The sequence below is a fragment of the Trichophyton verrucosum genome (assembly GCF_000151505.1).
Source record: "Trichophyton verrucosum HKI 0517 chromosome Unknown contig00344_1.f1.exp, whole genome shotgun sequence".
Classification (NCBI taxonomy): Eukaryota; Fungi; Ascomycota; class Eurotiomycetes; order Onygenales; family Arthrodermataceae; genus Trichophyton; species Trichophyton verrucosum.
Genome location: NW_003315418.1, coordinates 50,015 through 63,537, shown reverse-complemented (window position 1 = coordinate 63,537; position 13,523 = coordinate 50,015). Strand labels below are relative to the sequence as shown.

General features: G+C 47.5%; 4 protein-coding genes across 4 annotated transcripts; 2 read left to right on the top strand and 2 right to left on the bottom strand.

The window, feature by feature from the left end:
- Positions 1–2,637: 2,637 nt before the first annotated feature.
- Positions 2,638–4,149, top strand: TRV_04327 (uncharacterized protein; the record flags this gene model as incomplete). The annotated part of the gene is made up of 2 exons (XM_003021539.1): positions 2,638–2,997; positions 3,088–4,149. 2 exons carry the CDS (start codon positions 2,638–2,640, stop codon positions 4,147–4,149), a joined length of 1,422 nt encoding a protein of 473 aa, XP_003021585.1.
- A 660-nt stretch (positions 4,150–4,809) lies between these two features.
- On the bottom strand, positions 4,810–6,783 carry TRV_04326 (glycosyl hydrolase, putative; the record flags this gene model as incomplete). Its single annotated transcript, XM_003021538.1, has 1 exon — positions 4,810–6,783. One exon carries the CDS (start codon positions 6,781–6,783, stop codon positions 4,810–4,812), a length of 1,974 nt encoding a protein of 657 aa, XP_003021584.1.
- Positions 6,784–9,030: 2,247 nt separating this feature from the next.
- On the bottom strand, positions 9,031–9,784 carry TRV_04325 (cutinase, putative; the record flags this gene model as incomplete). The annotated part of the gene is made up of 2 exons (XM_003021537.1): positions 9,031–9,375; positions 9,488–9,784. The coding sequence occupies 2 exons, from the start codon at positions 9,782–9,784 to the stop codon at positions 9,031–9,033; spliced, it is 642 nt and encodes a 213-aa protein (XP_003021583.1).
- Positions 9,785–12,104: 2,320 nt separating this feature from the next.
- On the top strand, positions 12,105–12,965 carry TRV_04324 (uncharacterized protein; the record flags this gene model as incomplete). Its single annotated transcript, XM_003021536.1, has 1 exon — positions 12,105–12,965. One exon carries the CDS (start codon positions 12,105–12,107, stop codon positions 12,963–12,965), a length of 861 nt encoding a protein of 286 aa, XP_003021582.1.
- Positions 12,966–13,523: the final 558 nt, after the last annotated feature.

Genomic DNA, 13,523 nt, shown 5'->3' with positions numbered 1-13,523 from the left:
AGAGTGTGAATTCACTGTGCCACTGTGCCAAAAAAAAAAAAAAAAAAAAAGCACAGATAGATGGACATAGAAGATGGGGGTGCAATCTACGACTCTATCCCCCTTCTCTTTCTCTTTCCCCTTTCCCTCCTTGCCATGTCTCAGCCGAAATCTGTCGTCTCAGGATCTAGCGTTCTTGACGCATCAGGTTTGCTCTTACATTGGCTTCCGGCGGTCTACCCCAGAACCTCCCAAGAAGAGTGGCCTAAACACCTGGCGGCGAACAACTTGCGAGGTGGCCTGCTGTGTATTGGGTACGACAGATCAAAGTACCGTGGGATGTATAACCCTATGCGATAAATCGAGCCAACCACAGCCAAAACAAAACCCCGCCTACTCCGGCCCATGTAAGCTAACACCTGCGGGAGGCACATGGTGCGGCTAAGTTGTCTTGTATTCTCTCCGCCTTGTGATCGGAGTTGGAAAGTGACCAGGCTACACATCAGCCAGGGAGACGAGTAACGAAGTGTCTAAGCGAACGAGCGATCAAAAGGAAGCTGATCTTGCAGTATCCACCACATAGAGCGCACCGGGAGTTTCCATCTCGAGTACTATACGGAGAGGTAAGAGTTTTGCTAGCGAGAATGTCGGAGAGAAAGAGGATCTCTTACTAAAATAAATACTATGTAAGTCCGGACATCTCTCGAATTTCTCCTGCTTGGGGGACGTGGGTGGCTGATATCAAAAAATAGCATCACCCGCTCCCTTGGAAAGTCAGCGCTTGATTGATCGATGCTACCGATCCATGTCCACGGATGGGATCCCCTACCCTTGCATGCAGCGATTACTTATCGCCTACGCATCGTGATTTCTCGTTTGACGTGAGATACAAGGCCAGTCCCCCTTTATTCATCCTCTTCTCCCTTTTTGAACCGCCGGCCTTCGTTTAATTAATTACTTTTTGTTCGTTTTTTTCCCTTCCTCCTCTTCCTCCTTTTTTTTTTCTTTCTCTCTTTCTTTTCTTCTTTTCTTTTCCCTCTTCTTCTTCCCTTGTTGCTTTTCTTTTGCAGCCCAAGAATCAAGCTGGATGCGCCCCTTTTGATCCCATGTCCACTTTCGAGGCACCTAGAAAGAGGCGATGCCTATCTGGGTTTAGCGCCAGCCCTGTCGCCAGCATGGCTTTGAACTTCCTTTGGGATCTGATATCGAGCCCGCAGGAGCTTTGCAAGCAAGACCCGCGTCTCTCGCGGAAAATACGAACATAGGCGTGCGTAGAGTTGGGCGTGCACTATGTTTTCAACCCTTTCTTTGACGAAGCCACATTCCTTTACTCTCGGCGCCGTCTAGGCGTGCGGTGGGGAACTGGCGCATACTACCTATATCTCGCAACCACAGACGCCGCCTTTCGGTCGTGCCTTGAACTCCCAGATTTGACACACCGAAAACGAAACAGAGACGCATAAAAGCCGCAAGTCTCAGTCGCCCAATGACTAAGGGCATGGTGACTGACCCCTCTCAAGATACCCGATGGCTATTGGTTGATTACCCGTGTATCTGGCCCTGTTGTGTTTGCTTTTCGACGCACTGCCAGACCTGTTCCTGGACCATTTGGATTGCGATAATGCCCAAGGTCCCGAATACCTTTCTTTGAGGTATTCTCGATAACGTCACAAGGCTTACTGCGAGTGGGTTTGCCTCTTTACTTTTTTCTTTTTCTATCTCTTTTTTTTTTTCCTACCCGGAAAATGGTCCCATACCAATCATCTGTCAAGATGGGGTTATTTTTTATTTACGCCATGATATATGGTTCCAAATTCAGCTCTTTTTATCTCTATTCATGGCAACAATCTTCCATCCCATCCCGGCTCACCAGGGCTCAGCCGTGTCAGCGGGATGGATTACTAGTGCCGCTCAGGCTACCGGCATATGTCTAGCTACTACATGCTCACTCTGGGCGTCTGTCTACCGGAGATTATATCAAAGTCACCGTCACAACAATGACCTGGAATTTACGAGGTTGTCATCTACGCTAGCTCTAGACCAAGAGACTACCGCGCCTCTGATGTATCCGGACTTGCAATCGGCCGTTTCATCGCCTGTAGGCAGTTGGATGATATCCCGTGGACCATTCATGACTGCATTAAACCCCCTTCGCCGACCGTTCCGGCAACAAGTAGTCATTGAATTTCTTTTTTTCCAGACGTTTGCGTAGGCCTCTAGGCCGACCAATATGCCATCCATCTTCTTCTGTGGCTTTTCCCACTGGTTCGACTTGCTTTTACCATGGCAGAAATGCCCCCGCCGTTGGCAAATTTGTAGAAATTCTACTGGAACCGGGAATACGGCTCAGGATCCATCCCACCGTTTCAGTGGCTTATTTCCTGTCTTTCGCTTGGGCTGCATGTTTTACGTGATGGAGTTGGAAGAAAGGAACAGGGCTTTCCCCCAAAGCTAGCTGCGGCGTACAGTAGATCAGTACGGTGCATTAGAACTTGGAACAAGGCCTCCTTTACATGACGCTTCTACCATGTATTCTCATACTTGTCGGGACTGCAAGTAAATAGATAAAGGCAACGATTCTTTCCATACTCTGTACCTTTGCATAATATCAAAGAGTGGTATACGGCTCAGAGCAATGATACTTCGCATCCTGTCAAAATGAACTTCTCCAACCAGTCAGCCTTGGATTTCGTTCTAATCTCCCAGGAGTATAGCCCTCACGCCCCTGGAAGATGGCCTTCTGCGTCCCTGCCTACTACCCCAAATCCCGTTGAAAGTCAGTCATGGATGCAGTTCAGCTGGGCTCAAGTTGCCTTTACCCTTATAGTTATCTGGCCCCTTACTGTGGCGATCCTACGACACTCGAGAGAGCGGCAAAGGAGGAAACGCTTTAACTTCCCTACGAGAGATTCGTTTGCCAAAATGACTGTCCGCGATGCTTGGGCTATCCAACTTGATCTTATGGACACAGAGACCTCCTTTTTCTTCATGCTTGCACTTAAGTTTGCCATTTTCTCGGTATGATAAGCAACAATTTACCCGGGGTTTTTTTTGACGTTCATGCATAATCCTAGCATCATATGTGCTAATTTATATATATACATATAGGTGAACGGTATACCTTCCATTTCCGGTTTGCTGGTCAGGACAAATAAGCTCCCTTCGGAGCGTGTTCACCTTCGATATTCCATGACCTCTGTCATGATAGCCGAATTTCTCGCCTTTCCACCTGACGATGAAAGGGCGTTACAGGCTATATCTCGAATGAATAATATCCACCAAACATACCAGAGAGCCGGCCAAATTTCAAACGATGATCTGCTATATACTCTCGGGCTTTTTGCCTATCTCCCTGTCCGGTGGGTTGGTAAATATGACTGGCGTGAACTTACAGACATGGAGAAGTGTGCCTTGGGAACCTTTTGGAAAGATATCGGTGACTGTATGGAAATTGACTATTCTCAGCTCCCGTCTTCTAAGTCTGGCTGGAAAGATGGTCTCCACTGGCTTGAGGAAGTTACGGAATGGGGGGATCAATATGAAGAAAAGAACATGGTTCCCTGTGCTAGCAACCAGCTAGTTGCCCTCTCCGCCATTGGTATCATACTCTATATCGTCCCTGACTTCCTAAAGCCGACAGCAAAGAAAATGATATTTGCTTTACTCGAAGATCGGATGATAAAGGCGCTAATGTATGTATACCGTCAGCTCTTTTGTTTGTGTACCTCTTTATATTCTAACCACCTCTACAACGCATATAGGTTGCCTGAATCATCCAACCTTTACAAGATCTCTGTCAAAACCATACTCAATGCTCGGCGTTTCATAGTCCGCTACTTCTTTCCGCCTCGTCCTTCATGCATGCGCTTTCAACCACTGAGTACAAAGGCCGACAAGGATGGCAGGTATTATCTACAAACATACGATTCCAAACCTTTCTACATCAAACCGACAATATCATCACGCTGGTTTTCTCCCGCTGCCATTGTTAGAAGAGTTCTTGGCCTGCCTTTGCCAGGGGATAATGGTAACGAATATTACCCTCGTGGGTATCGGTTAGAAGAGCTAGGTCCATCCTGGATCCTAGCCAAAAAGACCATCAACCAAGATGTTAAAATTGCCCGTCAAAGGCTGGACCAAAACCACACCACTGGCTGTCCCTTTGGGTAAGGGACTTGCCGGTAATTTGGGACATTCGGTTTATGGCGAGGGCATATATATATATATAATAGGGTAGGTAGGACGTCCCCTTTCTCTTTGCTATCTTTAACTTCTATCTTTAGCTTCTACCTTTATCTTCTATTCGTCATTTACTTTCTATTTCTTTTCTGTACATTTTTCTACCTTGGCGCGTACCTTGGTATGACAAGCTACGTTTATATACGGGACTCACATACTGGGGCAACTTGGTATATAGCTGAGAGGTTGGCGAGCTGCTTGGACTTGGCCTACATTCTTTATTATTGACTCTCCTTTAGACCTCTTTTTGTTACCTTAACCAATCCTTGTTGCTTTCTGTTTGAGGATACGCAGACTCAAACAAAGTGGAAGATAATTGCAAATAGCTGGACTAAATGTCAAGATATCGTTTCACAAAAATCATTGCTTGACAAAGCAGGTATTTCAATGTTAATGAGAATCTATTGATAGCAGTGACTAATGATATATAAGAATATCTTGAACAACAAACGCCCGCTGCCTCTGTTTGGTGCCTTGTATCCCTAGTCTTTGAAAGCCAAAGTTCAAGTTGGAGGTACAAAAGAGATGTTTACAAGCATCATATGTACAGTCGTTCCAAGTAATTTACGGAAAATGGGTCAGAGGTTCAAGTTAACGCCTCAAGGAGGGTGTCGTGTGCCATTGGTATAGAGCTTTGAACACTGCGAGCGCTCCCGATTGCGTTTCTAGCGTACGGCCTCTTCCACGGTCATTCACATCCTTCACTGCCTTGGCAACATTGGGTCCGGCACCAGGATCTCCTCCTTCCGGCCTGGAAACCACAGTGTCTTGGAATTCATGAGGGAAAGGACGCAGCTGATCACCAACGATGTCGCTAGGAGCTTCCTTGGCAAAATACGTTCGGTTTCCCTGAGCCTGTAGGAGTGCAAGGTCAGGGCTAGCACGATTGATTGGAGGATCGGAGTTGCTGTAATCCACGGCACCATGCGGCAACACAACAGCGCTATCACTATTGCTCAGCTCGCCGTCGGGGTATTTGGGACCCCACCACATCCCATATAGGCCTTTCTCATTTTTGGTCACGAATGCAGCGTAAGCATTATGCTCCAACCAATGTAAGTAAGAAGCACAGATTCGCTGATGCCATCTGAATGTGTTTCTTCGCTCGTGCTCGCTAGTGTTATTGCCGCCTGCCGACTTATGTAGTGCTGGATCAGACAGCATCCTCTTCTCTTGGGGACTAAGTTGTCGACAAAATTCCGCGAAATGATGGAAGAATATGCCTTTAAAGGTTTGTCCGTCTTGCGAGCATAAACCAGTACTATCACATGCATCTTCTAAGACGCCTGCCCTCCCCAGTCCATGCCAAGTGTGATCTGATTTTGCTGGCCAACCGGTGGCTTTTATCACATTTCTGACTAAATCATGACCATCTTCAAAATAGCGCCTATCTCCAGTGGCTAACCAAAGACCCCTGAGCCCGCTCAGTATAACTCCTTGGTTATAGGTGTACACCATCGTGTTCAAAACATCACATTTGCCCGTCCCAGAATCGTTCGGAGTCCATCCATGTATGTGAAATCCATCTGCGTACAGACCGTTGGCTCCGGTCATATTTGAGCTTTTGAGCCACTTATAGGCTGTTATAGCTGCGTCGAGATGGATTGGATCGCGGGGTAGACTAACAAACCCATTCTCCTGTAGCTCACTTTCCACTATTGGCGAATCGATAGGATCGCCTGGAAAGTAGAGGTACATATCGATACTTGCTGAGATGAAGAGCTCGTTTGTGATAGCATTCTTGTAAGGTGTTAGCCAAGGGCTCCAAATCATGCCACCACCGCACAGTTGTGTATCCCACCCTCGCACTGCTAAATCATAGAATACCCGAGCCCTGTGTGCTGCAGGCGCCCTATACTGGGTTCCATGCCACGAGTGGTGGGGAGTTAACTTGCTGTTTGGATGACGACCAAAATGCAGCTCCGAATGCAGATTTTGGAATTTTATGCTCTCCAGCCATTCCAAAACAACCCACAGCATGTCATCATACGCTTGGAGCCGTATTCCGAAAAAGTTCTCCCCATGCCAAAAAGCCGAGGTTTGTTGGAAGTAATAACTGATCAGATTCTCAGTGGACATGGCCGCCTCATCATAGCAGCCAGACCAGGGCTCATCAACTGTAAATCCGAGCGTGGAAGACAATAGAGAGAGGGCAGAAAGAATGTGGGTATTCACAACTGCTTTGGTCCAGTCAATGCCGGTTGGCCATGTTGCTTGCCAGAGGCTGAAATATTCCGACTGCATCACATGAAGGGTCTCAAGCATTGTCCTTAGCGTTTTGCTTGTATGAGGCCAAGGAAATTGACTTGCATCGCCTGGGAAAGGTTCTTGGTCATTTTCTGAAGACTCGACGTTGGCTTTCGGCTCTGTTCCAATGAACGGGGCCTGTTGGTCGTCATCAATTATGATGATCTGTTGCGAGATATCACCATTGGATAGATCGAAAGGGGCTGCCGAGGTCCTGGCGCAAAGAAGAAGGATGGTTGATATACATATGAGGGCAAGTAAGGGGAAGTTGGAGAATGAATGGTGGCCACCAGTAGGCCATGGTCTCACGGCGTACATGCTGATCGATGTCTGCTAAAAAAGAAAGGAATATCCCCTGAAAATGAGAGCAGTCCAGGCTATTATAGCCGCCAGATGAGGGTGTTGAGTTCTCACATCAGCAGTTTTGGTGCTCGTGTGACCAGCGCTGGGATGTATAAATGCACGATCAGAAGGCCAGGAACAGGCGAAAATCAAGTAGTTAGCGGTGAGAAGGCAAGTCTGCGCATCCGCAACTCCGAGATGCTGTATTGCTCAGATGCCTCGTGGCATGGAATAGCGATCAGACGGGAGCATCACCGACTTGCGACAGAGAAGTTGTCTGTCTGCGCTTTCTTCGCTTCCCGTTTTCTGCGACGAAAGTCGGGGAAAGTCGCTGCGGGGAGAAGAAACAGCAAGCCTGATCGACTTACGTAAGCCTAGTCTTGGGGGCCTCGTTTCAAGCGCGCTTGGCTATAGGGCAGCAAAGCGGCCAAAAGGGGCGTGTGGACAGGCTGGATGAGAGGGCCTGCTGTGTGCCTAAGCCCGTAAGTATGTCGAGGAGGTCCCGCTAGTCATCGGGATCAATTTCAAGAGGAGTTGGGAGTTGGTAAACGGCTGGAAGAGAGGAAATACTAAGTACCAAGTTGGATGTGATACATAGTTGACAGACAGGGCTTTCAAGTTCTACAGAAACGTATCTAGTCTAACTAGATCTTGGAGGTCGCGGATGAGTCTCGCTGAAATTTGGAATCAGCGTTTCGAAGCATTGGGCTAATTGTCGAGGTAATGTGGCTGTCATCGGAAGATTAAAATCGGGGTGATTTGAACTGTATGATTTTGAGAACGGGAGCTATATCAAATTAACTAGAGAAGCTGTTAGTTGTGAATTTCCGTATATACCGTATAGAATGCGTGCGTGGATACTGATCATCATTATCAGACATACCTAGTCTACTTAGATGACAGGGAGCCGACGTGACCTTGACCCGCTGAGTGGGCAGCAAGAGACTGACCAGCATCACAAAGGCGGAGTGTCATAGTCGGCAATTTTCAGAGAAGGCTCCTCTATCCTTCTGTTTCGTGTTTCATTGCTTGCCGTCATTCGAATGGTTTGGGTACGTACGAGTAACGGTGACAGGGCCAAGTTCCAATGCGACAGTTGATCAATATCCATATGCGATCAATATCCATGTCACTTCATTATTCACCCATGAACGCACTCAGACTGCTTTTCAAATGACACCTAAGATCTGTCGTTATTGCCCTCCGGGCTGCGGCTTCTTTCACGGCTTCGACTTCGTCCTCTATTCCCACCACGCCCACGGCTGGAGTTCTGGCCGCCACCAGACTTCCCCTTGGAAGACGGAGGAGGCCGTACGAATGCAAAGTCGACTTCAATTGTTTGATCTAGCAATTTTGCGCCGTGCAGGGCTTTGATAGCTGCCTCTGCCTCGGGGAGGGTGGGATATTCAATTAACGCGTACCCCTGCCGGAAGTAAAACAACTTAGCTCACTGATTTCGGGACAGAATGTAAAGACGGAGAAAGGTTTTGATTCAGAGTGTATAATACCTTCACGTAACCCGTTCTTCTATCAAGATTTAGGTTGAAATTCTTAATATCCCCATACTCAGCGAATAGATCTGTAACATCCTCTTCTGAGGCCTCCTCATGTATATTCGTCGCAATAATGATCCACCCTTCGATGCTGCGCACTGCTGCAGCTGAGGCGCGAGTACGTGGCTCTGGCCCAGATCCGGTCTGCTGTGGCTCTGGGGAGAGCGGAGGGTCGACTTCCATTTCGCCGGACATGTCGATTTCTGTGTTTCTCCCTCTTATACCGGCTTTGTCGCAAAAAATGCTAGTCAATGATGAAACTATTCGCCTGTCGCAACTTTTCGTCGTCTTGCTTACGGCCTCTGGTCCTTCGTGAGATGTGGAGGGGCGAAGAAAAGTGAAGCTTCGGCCTTGGATTTTAACCACAGGCGGGATCAGCTTATGTAAGCGAGTTTCTTTTGACCTCGTTGCTAAAAGTGGCACGTATTATTTTTATTATTATTATATTAGGGGGGTTGAGAGACATCCATGATCATAACTATATACATAAATACTAATGATATATAACAACAGGGCTATTAGCATATATTGAACAGGGATGCAAAACGTGGGACCCCTCGCGTTCGACATCCTTAACCAAGCCACTATAATATCCGCACATGGTGTGTATATATACCCAAAACTACCCCAAGTCACACCGCAAGTATATTTTGTGGCCACCGATACATGGTTAGCTGGAGGCTTTGATAAGGAAATCTGCAGCGTCGTCTGCAAGCACGGCATAGCTCTCGTGTGCCGCCCAGCTAAAGCCATTTAGACAAACAGGGTCCCCTTCGTTGCAGTATTCCTTCGTTTTCTCCGGTGGGATATTGGCGAAGGGGATTAAACGGCCTGGGTCTCCGAAGACTGCAATTGCTGATATCTTTTCATGTGTCAAAAGCTTTCCAGCGTGGGTGACCATTGCGCCCTGCGAATATCCTACGAGAAGAATCTTGCTGTCGGGGCACTGCGCAACTGACTGCTTCACGAGGTCGGCCATTATTGGGCCTCCGTTGAGACCTAAGAGCAAATTTCCCTGTAGGAGAACTAATTAGCAACAGGGCACCATGGACCTACATACCATCCACATTCTAAGGGCATGGATATGGCATTCCACTACTCCTTGTAAAATAAGGGGAAGAGCATACCGCGATACTGGCATCGTAATTGACTCCTTGAACTATGATCTTGTTGTCTGTTTTGGCTCGGAGTGCAGCGGCAAGTGGCCTACCAATTCCTTTACCCATGTTTCCATCCTCGTTGGTTCCGCGGGCAAAGATCATAGTCAGCGGCTGGCATGGCGCATGCTCCAGGATTCCATTTTCCACCAGTCCGTCGTTGGCGGTCGGTGTACTTGGAGGGGCTGTCTTTCCATGACTTTTTAAGCCTTCCTCCAGCTTGTTCAAACCCTCGAATACCGGTATTGAAGCCTCCTCTGCGGTCATTCCGCTACCATGTTCCAACCATTGCGGCAATTTGTTACCTGGAAGGACTGACATGGACGCTGCGATACGAGCGTCCCTGGGGTTCAGGGGTGCAGCTATGGTGCACGCCACAAGGCCCAACAGGACACATGACTCGAGCTTCATCTTGACTCTAAAAATATGTATAGGAAGATAGATTCAGATGATTGAAATGCCCTCCTGTATTGGACAGACAGGAGTCAATAAGGAAGTGAAATAGATCTTTCAATTGAGGATATCGCGGAAAGGTCTACTGACACAGGGGAAACCGACGAAGGGGTAAGGGAGGTTCACTGTCTGCCAGACCAAGGGGCAATGGGCAGAATAAATACATCACCATTTTTCAGATGATTGTCCTCCGCAGGAAACCCGACGACAAACCCAGTGCCAACGTGGCCAGGGCATGTGAAATGAAACTTTACTTTAGGGTCCATTCTGCCTACACGAAAAAGAGGCACTTTGAGAATGGGGGGTCAGCTAGGCAGTAGGCAGATGCGTTCCTGTGGGTTGATCCAGGGTTAGGGGGAACAGGTCCCCATCAAGGTTGTAAATGGGAAGCTGGTAACCAATAAGGCGCCAACATACAATTTCAAGTCATGTAACAGAAGAACAGCACCTGGTGCTCCCGTCAGAGCTCGATCCCGGCTTATTACGTTCAACAAGCTGGCGGCCCGGGTCGATAATCCAGATTTCTGGTTCAATCTGATCGATGCATCTCATATGGACGAGATGGAAGGCTCTTGTCTCTGAATGGCTCACATGCTATGTAAGACCAGAAAAAAAAAAAAAAAAGAGCATCAAGCCAAACTAATGGACGAACCAAGGGCTGATCACAGACTGATATCACCAGTATCCTAGGTTGCGTGCATTAGTGTGGGCTCGTTAACAAGGAGCAAGGGTGAGTTGTCTGGACTTGCAGGTCGACGATCATCGTAGCCTCGCTTTGATGGAGAAGCTGAATCGACGAGAAGAACTGGTTTTAGTAGTGGTAGCGATGCCTGAAACACCGGCGGGAACGGATTTTTGTTATTTCGCCGTTGAAGTCTCCGCTACCCTGAGGCGAACTGGAGGATAATGCTTATTAGATTTTGCACCTCGATGGGTCCCTGGTGCTGTTGGAGAGAGTTGCTCCATCGGTGGCTCGAGGGGAGCTTTGCGGGTAACAAACTCTAGCTGACTCGCAACAATGGAGGAGTTATCAGATGACGTCGGATGGCTGTCTTGTGGCTGACGGCCGGCATCCTCAGCCGGGGCGAGCAACTTGGGCCAAACACCCTGACCACCCTTTAAAACGAAAAAGAAAAGAAATGCATCCTGGACACTCTGGCCGGTGATCAACCGCTTCGTCAGAGGCATTGTTTGGAGAGCGAGCATGCATGCAGACCAGACACCAACCAGGCTACAGTTACGAGACGGCGACTCGACACAGCATGCCGCAGGTCTCTCAAGAATACGCGGAAAAAAGTCGACCTCGGAACTAACTAGTTAACTAGCTAGCTAGTGAAGGATTGACTGCCTAAACCAGCTAGTTATGGCCGGTCAAATGATACTTAAGCAGCAGCCTTGGGCCCCAGCCTGATAAAAATAGATGATGGATGGCATCGTGGAGTACGTTCCTGGTGCGGCCATGTTCGCCGCCGGGGACCCGACTCCAGCTTCTGACAGTTCTCAACCTAGGATATACGAAGGAGACGGGGCCGCTGGAGAAAGATCGAGCATCCATAACTAACCCACCGACTAGTTGGTTGAAGACTGGGTGCAAGCGAGAGTGGACTTATCCTGCAACATCTTCCGCTTCTCCGACGGCTTTCTTAGGGGTTCAGTCTGTAGAATGCAGCAGCCTGTGTCACATACCATCTCTTCAAATTCCTCAGGGTGCGTGTGTGTCTCCCGAGCAGAGAGATATACACCAAGGGTGTTTGATATCTACTTATCCTTTAAAAGAAAAACATCGGAGTACAGAGTACTATTGTATGCATTGTATTCATTCCCCCAGTGGAGCTGGTCGGTTTTACGAGGTTTATGAATTTGCTTATATGACTTCAGTCTTCCTATTATTATTGACCAGAGAAGAGTGAACAGACAGAATGAGAGCCTGTCTCGGCATCAATCCAAAATGTGCTTTCCTTACGTTCAAATCTTTGTTGATATTGACAGTGGAAAGTCCAAAGAACACCACACTGTCAACTTCTACAGACAATATTATAACAGGTAGATACTACTTTGTTTGTCTCCTAGCCTTCAACAGGCGTCTTTTCTTTCTTCTATCTGGCTTATAGACAGATAGCCAGCAGCTATGAGCATGCTTGAGCAGTGGCTTCAGCATGAATATGCACCCCCTACTGTGGACAACAAAGTCTTCAAGTTACCTCTGGTCCCAGAGCCAGCAAGGCCAAAGAAGATCCCTTTCCGTGACAGACAGGATATCGAGGTCATCCTTCGTGGAGAAAAGTCAGACCACTACGCCCGCCTTTGCAAAGAAAACGCGGACCTCGAAGTCTCATTCAACCCAACCGGCGGTGATTTTACCATTACTGAGCGCGTCCAGGATCCGGAAGAACCATGCCACTATCTAGAAGTGACCGTTCATCTCAACCGCAAGAACTCGGAGCTGCTAGATATCAGAAGGTTCTCTCAATCTACGCTGCTTATTGCATTTGCCGTTGCTGATGGGAAGTATCCCTGGATGGAATATCGCCAATCTGGGTTCCAAAGTGCACGCCTACCAAGCCTTCTTAGCCAAGCTGTCAAAGCAAGGTGGCCTCTCAGCTATATCAAAGTCCTCCTTCCACTCTCAAAGCACCCTCGTAGCTGGACTGCCGTTCTCGCGCTGATGACGTTTAAGGGTGTTGATGATAAAGACTTAAAAGAGGTGAAGGAACTATACAAAGCAGTGGAAAGGTGTCAGAGCGAGTTATCTGATATCAGCCAGCGACCGGGGCGCGCTAGCTCACTCAAGGAGTTGATTGATGAGGAGGAAGCAATGCGCAAACATATCAAATTGAAGGATCCAAAGAGCCGGACTGCATTGATCAAGTATTATGAACAGTTGGTCGACGACATTGCCGTTGCTCAGAAACGAACCATGTGGCTGAAAGAGTCAGACAGGCTCGCCAAAGAACAGGAGATTATTTACCGGAAGGTCGATGAACCTAATAATTAGAGGTGGCTAAGAAGTACTTGTTCTTGCAATGTTTTGGTCAAGTTGCTTACCCTTTCATCCATTCGGCGGCCGCCTCTTGACCCTTTTCAATAATGGAGTTTGAGCTACTAAAACACGGACGAATTTGATGGTTCCCCTTCCTTTGACTGCTTGTAACTTAACAATACTATACCCATTCAATTCAAATTTCTTTGTTCTCATAGTATACATAGTAGTACTGGTTGTTTTATTCCTGGAGAGGCTTTAGAAATGTCCAATAAATCACTAATACACAGAACTTTGTTATCCGAGTGGAGTTGTTGATCATGCTATTCTAATTTGTTGATGAGTGAAATATTATGATACGTCACTACCACCTAGGAAAGGGGGAGAGAGTACCAGGGGTCAAGGCAAGGGAAAAGACGAAGTGGGATATAGAAGTTTGTAGAATACCAAATAAGCAGACTCGGTGAATCAAAGACAAAGGCGAACTTGGGGCATATTATGCTATTATTTATACAGCAGACTCTTTTCGTCCACAGAAGCCATTTTTTCAAGCTTCATTTTCTTCCGTTTCAA